The sequence below is a fragment of the Jaculus jaculus genome, chromosome 10, assembly GCF_020740685.1.
Source record: "Jaculus jaculus isolate mJacJac1 chromosome 10, mJacJac1.mat.Y.cur, whole genome shotgun sequence".
NCBI classification, from domain to species: domain Eukaryota; kingdom Metazoa; phylum Chordata; class Mammalia; order Rodentia; family Dipodidae; genus Jaculus; species Jaculus jaculus.
Window position 1 is genome coordinate 109,134,857 of NC_059111.1, and position 16,959 is coordinate 109,151,815.

The window sequence follows — 16,959 nt, forward strand, 5'->3', positions numbered from 1 at the left end:
AGGTCCCCCATAGACTCATGTGTTTTGAATGCTTGGTCCCCAGCCAGTGACACATGTGCTACCTTGTGCATCTGGCTTACATGGGTCCTGGGGAATTGAATCTAGGTCCTTTGGCTTCGTGGCAAGAGTCTTAACCCCTAAGCCATCTCTCCAGCCCTTTAAAAAATATTTATTTTTTATTTATTTTTTTTTTATTCATAAAACTTTTATTCCACTGACATGAACTTAATACACATGTTCTTAACAATTATGCTTGGATTGTTCATGAAAATTTCATAAGACATTAAACAAAGCTAGCCATCATCTCAAGTTATTTCCCTGTTAACTATTTTTACAGCACATGCATGTTAGGCAAGTATCAAAAAAAAAAAAATCACAAAAGCAAAAAAAAAAAAAAAACCCTAAAAAAGTTAAATACATGGGATTTTTGTTTACTGCGGTGCTTGATACACATGAAGTCATGAATACCAAGAATTCATTTTACTGTACTTTTACACTTGTTCTTAGGTTGCCTGAAACATTTAAATACAAATAAAATGTGTAGCAAAAATAATGAAAGCAAACAGCAGGTAACTTTACAAATAATGGAATGTGAACCGTTTCTGCCCTTACCAGAGTAAATTGGGTCACAACTTTTTCTAAAGAACACTTCTGTAGCTGCAGTCAAAAGATGTGCACGCTGAGATTGACTATTCCACAGAAACACATGATTCCAACATGTAGTATTCCATGGGATATCTGTTTGTACCACAGCCTTGTAAGTGCTTTGTACAAGGCTGTGGTACAAACAAAAAATATTTATTTTTAAGATTTACTTTTACTTATTTGAGGCAGAGAGAGAGAGAGAAGGGAATGAGAATGGGCGCACCAAGGCCTCCAGCCACTGCAAACAAGCTCCAGAAGCTGCGCCACCATGTGCATCTGGCTTACATGAGACCGGGAGAATTGAACCTGGGTCCTTAAGCTTCACAGGCATGAGCCTTAACCATTAAGCTTTATCTCAGCCCTATTTATTTATTTCAGGACTTTTTAAGTTTGTATCTATGTGAACTGTGTGTGTATATATATTTCTCTTTACAAAAATAATACATTCTCACTCTTGCTGTCCACTTAAATATGGAAAATTAACCTTCTTTTTAAAAAAGGTTTATTTTCAAGCAGAGAGAAAGAGAAAATAGATGGGGAAGCCATAGCTTCCAGATGCTACAAATGAACTCCAAATGCATGTACCACCACATTGTGCATCTGGCTTTTCATGGGTACTGGGAGATTGAATCTGGGTCCTTAGGCTTTGCAGCCAAGCACCTTAATTACTGAGCAATATCTCCAACCCCAAACTAGCATTTGTTTATTTTTATTTTATTTTATTTTTTTTTTTTCAGGTTGGGTCTCGCTGTAGCCCAGGCTGACCTGGAATTAACTATATAGTCTCACAGTGGCCTCAAACTCCTGACAACCCTCCTACCTCTGCCTCTCAAGTGCTGGGATTAAAGGCTTTATTTTTTTCAAGGACTGTGTTGGTTTGATTCAGGTGTCCTCCATAAACTTAGGTGTTCTGAATGCTAGGTTCCCAGCTGTTGGAGATTTGGGAATTAATGCTTCCTGGTGGGAGTGTATTGTTGGGGACGGATTTATGGGTGTTATGGCCAGTTTCCCCTTGCCAGTGTTTGGCACACTCTCCTGTTGCTATGGTCCACCTTATGTTGGTCGGGGGATGATGTCCACCCTCTGTTCATGTGGTCATTTTTTTCTGCCATCATGGAGCTTCCCCCTTGAACCTGTAAGCCAAAATAAACCTTTTTTTCCCACAAGCTGCTCTTCGTTGGGTGATTTCTACCAGCAATATGAACCTGACTGCAACAAGGACTTATTTATCTATTTATTTATTTATTAGGGAAGGGGAAGAATAGATGTGCCAGGGCCTCCAGCCACTGCAAAGAAAATCCAGATGCATGTGCCACCAGGTGCATCTGGCTTACATGGGTAATAGAACCTAGGTCCTTTGGCTTTGTAGGCAAATGCCTTAACTGCTAAGCCATCTCTCCAGGCCAAAACTAGCAATTATTTTTTTCTTTACTAGAGAGAGAGGGAGAATGGGTGTGCCAGGGCTTTAGCCACTGCAAACAAACTCCAGACGCATGTGCCATCATGTGAATCTGGCTTATGTGGGTTCCGGGCTGTCGAACTTGGGTCCTTAAGCTTCGCAGGCAAGTGTCTTAACCACTAAGCCATCTCTCCAGCCCAACTTCTTTATCAAAACAATGCTTCTAACTGATATTCTAAGCAACTGTCCAGAAAGATCTAGGAAACTGTTAGGAAAACTCAGTGACTCATGACCTTAAGGCCATCTTACTCACCCAAACATGACGACTTACCAATATTCTTCACATACAACAGCTCACCAGGAGAAGGCCTAAGTGCCACTTCTGCTTTAATGAGCTACCACTGATCTCTAATTGTGTTCTCCCTTTTCCGCCCAGGGGAGCAACAGTGCTTGGAAAAAGCACGGCCTGCCAACAGTCCACACAGACACAGCCTGGTTTACAGAGTATGACTCAAAGTCATTTGCATAGTTGACTTTGCACTAGCTTGTCCCTCTGTTGCTCCTGATTTTATATGGCTGACCTATCACTTGTATTGATTTAGTTGAGAGAAAGAGTGGGAGAGGAAGAGAGAGAAAATGGGTGCACCAGGGCCTTCAGCAAACAAACTCCAGATACATGTGTCACCTTGTGCATCTGGCTTACATGGGCTCTGGTGAATTGCACCTGGCTACTTTGGCCTTGAGGGCAAGTGCTTTAACTGCTAAACCATCTCCTATCATATTTCAGAGAAAATAAACTATAAATCCCTAAGTGGAATGAATCCAGCTAGACTGAGAATAGTTATTAAACTGATACCAGTAGAAAAGGTCTTAGTGGGGGGAGGAGGGGTGAGAGATGGTTCAGCAGTTAAAGACCTTGCATGCAAGGCCAGCTGACCTGGGTTCAGTTCTTCAGCCACTCACATAAAGCTTGGCAGGCATGTATGTACAGCAGGAGGAGACCTTGATGCCATGTGCATGTGTGCGTGTGCATGCAAACACACACACATATACACAACACACACAAAAGGAAGGAAGGAGAAATGGCCTTAATGATAACAGTATGAGGCAGTGACTTAGAGAAACAGTAAGGTGTAATGTCCTCAAATTTAAGCTACTCTTTGATTATTTCCCTGGAGACACCTAAGTGGCCCCTCTCACTACTCTCTACTTTCTGTACCCAGGCCTCCTTTCTTTCCTTTGTATTCACACTGCAATATTACAAATTCCAGCTTTCCCTTTTTTTTTTTTTTTTTCAGGTAGGGTCTCTTCTAGCTGACCTGGAACTCACTATGTAGTTTCAGTGGCTTCAAACTCACAGTGATCCTCCTACCTCTGCCTCCCAAGTGCTGGGATTCAAGGTGTGCACCACCACGCCTGGGACTAATTTTTAATGTTCAATTTTTTTTGGCGGGGGGGGGGGGCTCGAGGTTGGATTTCTAGCCTAGGCTGGCCTTTTAGTCACTGTTAAAGAACTTCATTTGTGTGTACCCCCTTGTGTTCATGTGTGACATTGCATGCTTGTGTCACTTTTGTATCAGGCTCTACGTGGGACATGGAGATTCAAACAAGTGTTCTCAGGCTTTGCAGGCCAGTGCCTTAACCACTAACCCATCTCTCCAGCCCAATAAATATTTTTTAAAAAAGTTATGAAGCTGGGTGTGGTGGCACACACCTTTAATCCCAGCACTTGAGAGACAGAGGTAGGAGGGCCACTGTGAATTTGAGGTCATCCTGAGAATACAGAATGAATTCTAGGTCAGCCTCCACTAGACTGAGACCATACCTCAAAAAAAAATTAAAAAATAAAATAAAATAAAATAAAAAACGGCTGGAAAGACGGTTTAGCCGTTAAGGCACTTGACTGGGAAGCCTAAGGATTCATGTTCTACTCCCCAAATCCCATGTAAACCAGATGCGCATGGTGATGCAAGCGCACAAAGTCACACATATGCATCAGATTGCACTTACGTCTGGACTTCAATTCAGTGGTTGGAGGTCCTGTCACACCAATTCTTTCTCTCTTATTAAAAAAAAAAGGCCAGTATGTTTGGCTTGCCTCAAAAAACCAATAAAGAAAACAAAATAAAAACTGTTATGGGCTGGAGAGATGGCTTATCAGTTAAGGTGCTTGTCTGCAAAGCAAAAGGACCCATGTAAGCCAGTTACACAAGGGGATGCATGCGTCTGGAGTTTGCAGTGGCTGGAGGCCCTGGCGTGCCCATTCTCACTCTACTCTCTCATTCTCTCTGCTTCTCTCTCTGTCTCTCAAATAACTGTTAAGGAAAAAAAAAAACCTGTTATGAGTTCTAAAAACTTAAATATCAGTTATTATAACAAGTCCAAACTTGCTCTTATTTTTTTTTTTTAGGCTAGGATCTGAAAGAAGCTCCTCTAGTTTGCTTGCACTTCATTCATGTACCAAAGAACTTCCAGACACCATCAACTTTAGCCGAACAGTATTCCAGGAGGTCCCCAACCAAGTACAGTGTATGGGTGTACCTATGAGACTGGAGCAAGAGGATGACAGGTTTCCGGCCAGCCTGGGCTACACAGCGCTTGAATCTGTACTTCCCAAGGAGCCTGGGCAACGTGGGTGGGGGGGGTGCAGAAGGGAAGAAGAAACAACAACAAAAAAAACAAAAACAGTGCAAATAATATGATTCGGGGTTAATCACCCAAACAGCTGTCAAGTTTCCCGCCATTGCCTAGAGGAAACAGTGTCCAGTATCTCGGTTCATTTCCTCCCGCCCAGATTCTCTCTTCTCGGATCCAACCGTGCGCGCGGGCACGCCTGGGCTGAGGGGCAGGGCGGCGCCATGCCCACCACGGCGGCCGCAGCCCCGGACTCCATCACGACTCTCCCGCTGGATCCTGGATCGACTCCAGACCCGCGTGTCTCCAGCCGCCACAGGCACCAGCAGGAAGGAACCGCCGACACCGCCCTCGCACCGCAGCCGCTCGGGCCCTGTTAGGCAGAACACGCACGCACGCCCCGGCGCCGCCCCGAGCCCAGCGCGCGCTCCGCGCGGTGCATGCCGGGACTCCGCGGCCGCTCCCCACAGCGTCCCCTGCCGGAGGGAAGAGGCGGCGCTTCGGGGGTCGGTCCACGCCGCAGAGTCCCGCAGGACCCGGCGGAGCAGCCTCCGACTAGGATCAGTGCTCCGACATTTTCAAGGGAGATAACAGTCGGAGATGGTTTGAAAGAATTGCGATGACAGGGAGAAAGAAAGACTGGGAGACACAGACTGAGCCGCCAGCAGAGGGCGCTAGGGAACCTAGGTTCCTTCCCCCCCCACCCATCCCCTGAACCTCCCTGGAAGGTGGAGGCCAGACCCCAGAGGACGAGAAACATGGAGACTGTAATGGTTCATGTTACAGCCGTATAAGGGACAAACCTCTGAACGTGTTTGTGAAATAATTTCTGGATTGCTTGCTTCAATTGAAGTTGGGGAAAACCCATTCCAAATGTGGCCACCATTCCATGAGCTGGGGACTGAGGCCCAATAAACAGAAGAACGTGAGCTGAGCCAGCGGTATTTATCTTTCTCTGCTTCCTGCCTGTGGATGCAAATGTGACCACTTGCCTTGTACTCCCAGACGCAGTGTCTTCCGCAGCATGATGGATGGACTGTGAGCCAAAATAAACCTTTCCTTCCCTAATTTACTTTTGTCTGGTATTTTGTCACAGCAACAAGAAAAGTTACTAATACAGCCGGGCGTGGTGGCGCACGCCTTTAATCTCACCCAGCACTTGGGAGGCAGAGGTAGGAGGATCGCTGTGAGTTCAAGGCCACCCTGAGACTACATAGTGAATTCCAGGTCAGCCTGAGCTAGAGCAAGACCCAACCTTGGAAAAAAAAAAAAAGTACAATTCTGGGCCAGACATGGAGATGTAATCTGAATTCCAGCACGGAAATACTGATACAAGAGGATCATCAGTTCAAGACCAGGCCAGATTACATAGTCTTGTTTCAATTCCTCACTCCAAAAAGGGGCATACTGCCTTTGTGATTGTCCCACATATATTTCTGAGGCCTTTTTTTAAAAATTTGTTTTTGGTGGGAAAAAGAGGTTTGTTTTGGCTTGCAGGCTCCAGGGGAAGCTCCACAATGGCAGGGGAAAATGATGGCATGAGCAGAGGGTGGATATTACCCCCTGGCCAACATCAGGTGGACAACAGGACAAGAGTGTGTCTGAGGCTTTTTAAAAATATTTATTTATTTAATTTTTATTAACATTTTCCATGGTTATAAAAAAATATCCCATGGTAATACCCTCCCTCCCCCACATTTTCCCCCTTGAAATTCCATTCTCCATCATATTACCTCCCCATCTCAATCATTGTACTTACATATATACAATAACAACCTATTAAGTATCCTCCTCCCTTTCTCTTCCCTTTATATCTCCTTTTTAACTTACTGGCCTCTGCTACTAAGTATTTTCCTTTTCACACAGAAGCCCAATCATCTGTAGCTAGGATCCACATATGAGGGAGAATATGTGGCACTTGGCTTTCTGGGCCTGGGTTACCTCACTTAGTATAATCCTTTCCAGATCCATCCATTTTTCTGCAAATTTCATAACTTCATTTTTCTTTACTGCTGAGTAGAACTCCATTGTATAAATGTGCCACATCTTCATTATCCACTCATCAGTTGAGGGACATCTAGGCTGGTTCCATTTCCCAGCTATTATAAATTGAGCAGCAATAAACGTGGTTGAGCATGTACTTCTAAGGAAATGAGATGATTCCTTTGGATATATGCCTAGGAGTGCTATAGCTGGGTCATATGGTAGATCAATCTTTAGCTGTATTAGAAACCTCCACACTGATTTCCACAATGGCTGGACCAGATTGCATTCCCACCAGCATTGTAAAAGGGTTCCTGTTTTTCCACATCCCTGCCAACATTTATGATCATTTGTTTTCATGATGGTGGCCAATCTGACAGGAGTGAGATGGAATCTCAATGTAGTTTTAATCTGCATTTTCCTGATGGCTAGACTAAAAAAAAAGATTTGGGCTGGAGAGATGGCTTAGCAGTTAAGCACTTGCCTGTGAAGCCTAAGGACTCTGGTTCAAGGCTTGGTTCCCTAGGACCCATGTTAGCCAGATCCACAAGGTGGTACATGCATCTGGAGTTCGTTTGCACAGCCCATTCTCTCTCTTGCTCTCTCTGCCCCTTTCTCTCTGTCTGCCACTCTCAAATAAGTAAATAAAAAATAAATTTAAAAACGTACTAGAAAAAGATTTTTATTTATTTATTTATTTAAGTGAGGGAAAGAGGGAGAGAGAGAAAGGGCACAGCATGCTAGGGCTTCCAGCTACTGCAAACAAACTCCAGACACATGTGCCACCTTGTGCATCTGGCTTACGTGGGTCCTGGGGAATTGAACCAAGGTCCTTTGGCTTTGCAGGCAAGCACCTCAACTGCTAAGACATCTCTCCATTCTCAGTTCTGTAGCTTTTGGTTTCATTCTTGTAACATTTATCTTTCGTAGCTAAATAGTTTTGGTGATGTACAAAGTTTTGTTTTTTATTGATATTTTGGGGTCATATCTAAGACATCTTTGCCTAATCCTACTTCATTAAGAGTTTTGTTTGATTTCCTCCAGGAGTTTCATAGTTTTATGCTTGAAATGTTTGTTTTAACATGATTATTTTTTACTTTTGTGTGAAATGTGTTCAGGATTTTTGTGTCTTACATGTATAATAAGTCAAATAGTCAAAACACAGTTGAAAATATTCTTTCTTCATGCCTTTTTTTTTTTTTTTTTTTTTTTTTTTTGGTTTTTTGAGGTAGTCTCACTCTTGCCCAGGCTGACCTGGAATTCACTATGTTGTCTCAAGGTGGCCTTGAACTCACAGTGATCCTACTACCTCTGCCTCCATTAAAGCTAGGATTACAAGTGTGCACCACCATGCCCAGTGTCACTGAATTTATTTTACACCTTTGTAAAAATTCAATTATCTAAGCTTTCATGTGTGTAATTTGGATTCTTACTTTGTTTCATTGATTCATGGGTTTGTCTTTTTGCTAATCTCATCTTACACTATATTGATTACTATACCTGCATAGGAATGTTGTGAGTGGACATCATTTTCATGTCTTTAAAAAAAAATATATTTTGTTTATTTTTATTTATTTATTTGAGAGCGACAGGCAGAGAAAGAGAGAGAGACAGATAGAGAGAGAGAGAATGGGCACGCCAGGGCCTCCAGCCATTGCAAACGAACTCCAGATGCATGGGCCCCCTTGCACATCTGGCTAACGTGGGTCCTGGGGAATCGAGCCTCGAACCGGGGTCCTTAGGCTTCACAGGCAAGTGTTTAACCACTAAGCCATCTCTCCAGCCCCATTTTCATGTCTTAATCTTAGGTAAATTCATATGGTCTTTCATTACTGTATGATGTTAGTTGTGCTGTTTCTTTTATTCCCTTTTTTAGATTTTTGGGGTAGAGTTTCACTCAGGTTGACCTGGAATTCACTGTATAGTCTCAGGGTGGCCTTGAACTCATGGTGATCCACCTACCTCTGCCTTTCAAGTGCTGGAATTAAAGGCATGCACCACCATGCCAAGTTGCTTTTTCTTTTTTCAAGGTATGGTCTTGCTCTGGCCCAGACCGGCCTGGAATTCATTATGTAGTCTCAGGGTGGCCTTGAATTCATAGAGATCCTCCTACATCTGCCTCCCTAGTGCTGGGATTAAGGGCATGCACTAACACACCTGGATAGTTATATGTTTTTAAAGTTTTTATTTATTTATTTGAGAGAGAGAGAGAATATATATAGGCACCACAGGGCCTCCCGTTGCTCCAAATAAACTCTAGACACATACATCACTTGGTACAACTGGCTTTTATGTGAGTACTGGAGAATCAAACCCAGTAGACTTCGGAAGCAAGTGTGTTTAGTCATTGAGCCATCTATCCAGCCTCAGCTATAGGTTTTTGCAGCTACCTTTCTTCACATTGAAGTAATTTCCTAATATTCCTACTTTTCTACTTTTCTGAGTTTTTTTTAAGCCTTAAACTTACTTAGCCTAGGGTGACCTTGAACTCCTGATCCTCCTTCCCCCATCTCCCAATTGTTGGGGTTACAGGCACGTACCATCATGTCTGGCTTTTTTGTATTTCAAGGTAGTGTGTTACTCTAGCCCAGGCTAGACCTGGAATTCACTCTGCAGTCTCAGGGTGGCCTGGAACTCAAGGTGGTGCTCCTACCTCTGCCTCCCAAGTGCTGGAATTAAAGGTGTGCACCACCATGCCCAGCTCATGTCTGGTTTTAGGTGGTGTTGGGGATGGAACCCAGATCTTTATGCATGCTAGGTAAACACTCTATCATCTTTGCTACATTCACAACCCTAATAATTTGCTGATTGTATTATGTCATCATATTTTATAGACAGAGCTAGTTTTGTTGCTTTGTTCTACAGTGGAGCTGGGTTCTAGTATCTTATTTACTGGGAAGGTGGAGGCAAGAGGATCAGGAATTGAAGGTTATTCCCCACTACATAGACAGATAGTTCCGATTTTTTTTTCTTGTGTCCTAGAATTTCATTCAATTATTTGATTCTGATTCAGAGAATGGTGATTTTTACTATCACCTATTGACCATTTGACCACAGTTTATGCTCAGGCAGACCTCAAAACATGTACTGGCCAGACATGGTGGTGCACGTCTTTAATCCCAACACTTGGGAGGCAAGAGGTAGGAGTATCAACATGAGTTCGAGGCCACCCTGAGACTACATAATGAATTCCAGGTCTGCCTGGTCTAGAGTGAAACCCTACCTCAAAAAACCCAAACCAAAATCAAACCAAAACAAAAAAACACATACTGCATAGTAGCTATACTCTAAAAGTAGCAATAGTAGCTCAAATGTAAGTGGCCCAACAGGATGGTGCTCATATTTTGGTGATTTATATTCCCTTTTACTGTTATGGGCATTGACTTGATTCACTTACCGAGATACATGTTTGAAAGGATCTTGATTTCATGTGTTTGAAAGGAGGGAAAATCGTGGATTTGTGGTTATCTTTCTATGACACACACTGTTTAAAAACATACAGTTTTGGGGCGGGTGTGGTGGTGCACGCCTTTAATCTCAGCACGTGAGTTGGAGGCCACCCTGAGAATTCAGAGTGAATTCCAGGTCAGCCTGGGCTAGAGTGAGACACTAGACTCTACCTCGAAAGTAAAAAAAAAAAAAAAAAAAAAAAAAACCAAAAACAATAACAGCAACAACAACAAGAAAACTGTTTCTTTTGTTAACATCCCTGTTCTCTCACTTGTTCCATAGCTTAGATAGATAGAACGGACCCTAACCGCAAGCTTTATTAGTTGACCTCAAAAATTCCACTTGTAGACCAAGTCACAATCCAAGAACAATATTATTGGGTGTCCCACACGAGCCACCTGCGATGTGATCCACTTCACCTGTTTATAATTTCTGCCAGGGACACGGCTTCAAAATTCCTACCCACAGTCTCCTGTCTCCCAACTCAGCATTTGGCAGAAGCCCTCCTGGCCAATTGGGCTTATGAAGAAAAACACTCTCCAAAATAATTCTTGGTTTGTGTATTTTGAGATTGGCCTTTAAACTACCATCTGTTGGGGCTTTATCGCGGGTCAGAAAACTACAAGTGGTTTGCATAAGCCTCACCTCCCCGCACTGGGAGTTGGAGCCGCAAGGGGGCGCGCTGGAACCGCAAGGGGGCGCGCTGGGAGCTGGAGCCGCAAGGGGGCGCGCTGGCCGCGCAGGACGGACTGTAGGGCGGCTAGTCTAGGCTGTGCGCAGCGCCCGATGAACTCGCTGCCCACAGAGTGCCAGCTGCGGTAGCGCTGCAGCCGGTGCTGCAGAGGCAGTTCGCGACTCGGCTCCAGCGCGTCCCCGGAAGCAGGCTTGCCCGCGCGAGTCCGGTCAGTGCGCGGAAGGGCCGGGCCGGGCCGAGCTGCGCCGCCCGCGGACTAGACCCGAGTTGCCCCGGACCATCGTCGAACTACAGCGGCAGCAACGACTCCCGGAACCGGGCCCGGCAACGTAGAGCCATGGCAGAGGCGGCCGCGGCTCCGGTAAGGGTGACGCGAGCGCGATGCGAGGACCGAGGGTCCCGGCGACCCGGAGCTCGGGGTGGCAAAGGGGACGAGGGTCCGGGCGGCCGACGCCGGGGCTGCGGCTGTCTCGCGACCGCGGACGGCTCGGCCCTGCCCGCGGCCCCCCACATTCTGCGCCTGTTGGAGGTTTTGAGCCCCGCTTCTCGTCAGGCTGCAGAATAGGGAAGTGGACTCGAGATGTTTTTTTAAATTATTATTTATTTTGTCTGCCATTGTGGGCCGTTCGTACAGCCGTGAGAGCTGTTGGTCAGCAGGTTCCCCTCGGGGCGCAGTCACCTGCGAAGGATGAAAGCCAGGCGCGCCCCCCCAACAGCTGCGTGACGTGACGACGCCGTCCCACGCCTGGGCGCGCCGAGGCCCCTGGGGGACGACCCCCCGCGGAAGGAAGGGCTGGCACCCCGCCGAGCGTGGGGTTAGCCGCGCGTGGGCTTACGTGCTGCAGGCCTTCAGTGCGCCCAGCAGTGGCACCAGTGCCCAGGCCCACCAAGGCAACCCGGACGGTCCATTGCACACAGTCATGGAGGAAGAGGGAATGGTCAGCCACAGAATGACTGGACAGTATTGCTTGGAATCGCCACCTGAGAAGCCTTTGGTCCCTTCAAGAGAGGCATTTTTTTTAGTAGGTCAAGTGCCAGACCAGTCTGCTGAGAAAATAAAAGGAAGAAGGAAAAGAGAGGGAGCAACAGCCCTGGGCTGGGGAATAGAGCAGGAGGGAATGCCGCCTTTACTGTTGAGCTTTTTTTTTGCCCCTTCCCCCCCCCAAAAAATATATATAATATATATATGTGTGTGTGTGTATACATATATATATATATAACATATTATATATATATATAAGATAGTAAGGACACCTATAGAAATGTCGGAAGTTTCTTTTTTTTTTAAATTATTTATTTCTTTATTTGAGAGCGACAGACATAGAGAGAAAGACAGATAGAGGGAGAGAGAGAGAATGGGCACGCCAGGGCTTCCAGCCTCTGCAAACGAACTCCAGACGCGTGCGCCCCCTTGTGCATCTGGCTAACGTGGGACCTGGGGAACCGAGCCTCGAACCGGGGTCCTTAGGCTTCACAGGCAAGCGCTTAAGCTAAACCATCTCTCCAGGCCGGAAGTTTCTTTAATAGTCATGTTTAAAAAGAGAGCTGGACGTGCTGACCGTTTTAACACCTGTAATACCAGCATTTGGGGTGTTGAGGCAGTGAGATCAGGAGTTTGAGGCCAGCCTGAGCCAAAATGTCAGATAAGGCATCTCAAAAAGAAGAAAAAAAAAGCTGGAGGAAATGAATTTTAATGTTTCATTTAGCCCAATGCATGCAAAATATTTCAATAGTAATATACATTTCAACATTATTGAGATGTTACACTTTTTTTTGAGCGAGAGAGAATGGGTGGACCAGGACCTTCAGCTTGCTGCAAGCAAAGTCCAGATGTGTGTGCCCCCTTGTGTGCATGTGCAGCATTCTGTGCTTGTGTCACTGTGCACCTGGCCACGTGGGACCTGGAGATCTGAACGTGAGTTCTTAGGCTTTTCAGGCGAGCACCTTAACTGCTAAGCCATGTTTCCAGTCCTCCTTATAGTGTCTTCCACATCTCACAGCCCATATCAGTCAAATTGACCACATTCCAAGTGTTCAATGGTCACATATAACCAGTGGATATGGCACTGAAATGGACACCTCTCTCTCTTTCTGTTTTTTTTTCTTTTGTTTTTTTTTTTTTGGTTTTCTGAGGTAGGGTCTCACTCTAGCGAAGGCTAACTTGGAATTCACTCTGTAGTCTCAGGGTGGCCTCAAACTCACAGCGATCCTCCTACCTCTGCCTCCCGAGTGCTGGGACTAAAGGCGTGTGCCACCACGCCCAGCTTCTCTCTGATTTTTAAGGTAGGGTCTCACTCTAGCCCAGGCTGACCTGGAATTCACCATGTAGTCTCAGGGTGGCCTCGAATTCACGGCGATCCTCCTACCTCTGCCTCCCGAGTGCTGGAACTAAGGACGTGCACCACCATACCCAGCTCCTCTCACTTCAAATTTTCTCAGTAACCTAACACATGCTTTGTTTTCTTTCCAAGTGAAAAAGTTTCAACCTATTTCAAGACAACCTCTCCACTGGTATAATGAATGTTAATCCTTTTTACCTTCAAAGGTACATTCAAAAAATTATCATCTGGGCATGATGGCTCATGTCTTTAATCCCAGCACTCGGGAGGCAGAGGTAGGAGGATCGCCGTGAATTCGAGGCCACCCTGAGACTACATGGTGAATTCCAGGTCAGCCTGGGCTAGAGCGAGACCCTACCTCGAAAAACAACAAAAAAAAAATTTTTTTTTGAAGTGAGAAGTATGAGTAAAAAGAGTTTAGGTCCCTCTTCCTCCTCTTCCTCCTCCTTCTTCTTCTTCTTTCTTCTTTCTTCTTTCTTCTTTCTTCTTCTTCTTTTTGAGGTAGGGTCTTGCTCTACTCCAGGCGGACCTGTAATTCCCTCTGCAGTCTCAAGTTGGCCTCAAACTCAGGGCAGTCCTAATCCTACCTCTGCCTCCAAGGTGCGGGCATTAAAGGCATGCACCTGGCTTCATTTTCTTCTTAAAGTAAGAGACTATGTCATCTCTGGAGAGTGAGAATACTGTGTGGAAAGATGTGTGTTCCCTAAATCAGCAGAGATAACATCGCTTGAGGGCTTGTTGAAAGTACAGAGTCTTCATTTTACTCCTAGACCTACCAAATCAGCTTGTGTAAATGTATGTGGTGCTGGAGGGGTTATGGTTTGAGCCCTGGCTGGCTTGGTCCTGTGTAGTCCAGTCTAGACTCAAATTTATGGCAATACTCTTATCTCAGTTTTCAAAGTGCCGAGATTACAGCGATGCACAACCATGTTCAGCTTTTCCCATTTGATTCTTTTACACACTAGTTGATGGTTTGCAGGAGCCTGGAGGCAGTGTGGAGGGCCCCACTGAACTAGGAACCCTTACTGTGGGCTGATGGGCTGACAGCAGCTCACCTGGTTGGGTGGGTTCCTTGAGTATCTTATGAGTCTGCTTGTGGAAACAGAGACTAAGCATGGTTAGACTGATTCAGGGTTGGTTAGCTGAGCAGATGAGGCTTAGAGACATGAGTGAAATAGGGCTAAAAGTGGCTGAAATGGTAAAGCCTGGAAGAAAGCAAAACCAGAAACGGGTGTTAAGCCAGGAGCAAGGGGAATCATTATAGGGCCTGCAGACTGGGTGAAATGAGAATCAAGTAGTGCCTGAGGTAGAAAGAGGGAAGGCTGTGGGCAGAGCGGTTTATCAGGTTCAGAGAGGAAGACCTGTTCATAGAGTGGCCATCCTGCTCCAACTTCTTTTTTTTTTTTTTTTTTTTATTAACAAACCTTTATTGTCATTTTTAGAGATTTAAAAAAAAAAAACAAAAAACCAAGAAACTAAGTCCCATATACCATACCCTACAGGACACAAGACCAACTTCTTACTTATGAACAGTTCTTGCTTTTATAACACACTTTGTTTCAATAATGAGCAACCTGTTAATTTTCTTGGAAAAAAATCTAATTAAAAAATTATTTAGGCCAAAGTTTGCTTTTCTGAAAATTTCAATATGTTGATTCTAGTCTGTCCTTGGGAGTTACAAGAGTATAAGATTAAACAAGCTTGCTTTGTCTTCTGTTTTATAATCCTCAAATATTGAAAACAAGTCATGTTTTCTCCAGACATTGCATCTTCAGGCTGTTTTCTTGTTACTGAATGGTATGGTTGTGTTGTATAAATTGGGTGATGGGCTGGGCCGGAGTATACATTTATAAGAGATGTGTCAAAGGAAATGAGGTAGATGAAACCTGAAGAGGATTCCTGTGTGTGCTTGCCTTTTCTAGAGATCAAGGAAGCAGCATCAGCCTGGGCCTCTGAGCCTTATGTTAGAGAAAATGTGGCAGAGTGGTTTTTAAAAAGCTAGCTTAGCCAGGTGTGGTGATACACACCTTTAATCCTAGCACTCAGGAGGCAGAAGTAGGAGTGAATTCCAGGTCAGCCTAGACTAGAGTGAGACCCTACCTTGAAAAACCAACAATAAATAAATAAATAAATAATTAAAAGGCTAGTTTCATTTACTCACTATCTTTCCACATTTATCCCTGAATCACCAGACCAGTTCTCAAGATGCCAACAAGCTCCAGAGCAAAGAGGCTTATTCAGGCCTCCAAAACTGCCCCACAACCATTGGGAGAAATCTCAGTAGATAGCAGTTCTTATCTGCTGGTTCTGAGTCAAGGTTCCTCCTAACAGCCAATGTCTTGTCCCTTCTCTCCACTGCACACAGACTTCTGAATGGGACTCCGAATGCCTTACATCCCTCCAGCCACTTCCTCTTCCTACACCCCCAGCAGCAAATGACGCACACCTGCAGACTGCAGCCATCTCCTTGTGGACAGTAGTTGCTGCTGTGCAGGCCATAGAGAGGAAGGTGGAGGTCCACAGCCGGCGACTGTTGCACCTGGAAGGCAGGACAGGGACAGCAGAGAAGAAGATAGCCAGCTGTGAAAAGACAGTGACTGAGCTTGGGAACCAGCTGGACAGCAAGTGGGCAGTGCTGGGGACTTTGTTGCAGGAGTATGGGCTGCTGCAGCAGCGGCTGGAGAACTTGGAGAACTTGCTGAGAAACAGGAACTTCTGGATCCTGCGGCTGCCCCCAGGTGTCAAAGGAGATATACCAAAGGTAATTCCTTACTTCCAGGTATACAATGGTACTCAGACATCTTACACCAGCAGTGAGGAGATATACCAAAGGTAATTCCTCACTTCCAGGTATACGACAGTATTCCAACATCTTACACTAATAGTGAGGAGATATACCAAAGGTAACTCATCACTTCTAGGTATATGATGGTACTACGGCATACTACTCTAATAGTAAGGAAATATACCAAAGGAAATTCCTCACTTATACGTATTGATGGTACTGTGACATCTTATACTAGGAGTAAAGTTAATCTTGGTCAATTAGTTACTTTGATATTTTAATTGCTTCTTGAAATATTTTACATTAGCTGGACATTGTGGTACATGCCTTTAATCTCAGCACTGGGGAGGCAGAGGTCGGTGGATCACCATGAGTTCAATGCTACCCTGAGACTCTATAGTGAATTCCAGGTCAGCCTGTGATAGAGTGAGACCCTACCTCGAAAGAAAAAATAAATAAATAAATAAAAATTTTAAAAAAATTTAGGTTGAAGGAACTATGAAGTTGTTTTGTGATTATCTATTTGGAAAGTACCTCTTTTTCTTCGTACATAGTGTAGATAATCTTTGAACTCTATCCTTCTGCCCAACCTCTCAAGTACTGGGATCAAAAGCATATGATACCATGCCTAGATTCAACTAATATTTCTGGAACACTTAGTATTTGCTTAATCTGCATCCCCAGGGTATAGCAGTTCACTGAAGCTTTTCTGGCACTTTTATTTTCCTAGGAAAGAAAATAAATATATACAGGACTGAGGAGGTGGCTGAGCAGTTAACGACACCTATGTACAAAGTCTGATAATGAGGCCTGGGTTGAATTCCCCAGTACCCACGTAAAGACAGACACACAAAGTGTACATGTGTCTGGAGTTTGCAGTGGCAAGACCCCCTGAAACATATTCATTCATTTTCTCTCTCTCAAATAAAAATATTTAGCTGGGTGTGGTGAGACACAGGGTAGAAGGATCACTGTGAGTTGGAAGCTAGCCTGAGACTACATAGTGAATTCCAGGACAAACTGGGTTAGA

General features: G+C 44.7%; 1 protein-coding gene across 2 annotated transcripts in view; it reads left to right on the plus strand.

Moving 5' to 3' along the window:
- The first annotated feature begins 10,997 nt into the window (after window positions 1-10,997).
- Znf398 (zinc finger protein 398) overlaps window positions 10,998-16,959 on the plus strand; it is a 32,071-nt gene continuing 26,109 nt past the window's right edge. For both annotated transcript variants that reach the window (XM_045160945.1, XM_045160946.1), the window contains exons 1-2: window positions 10,998-11,166; window positions 15,510-15,905. In XM_045160945.1, the coding sequence (XP_045016880.1) occupies window positions 11,143-11,166; window positions 15,510-15,905 (420 nt within the window). In that variant the 5' untranslated portion in view covers window positions 10,998-11,142. The remainder of the gene's footprint in view (window positions 11,167-15,509; window positions 15,906-16,959) is intronic.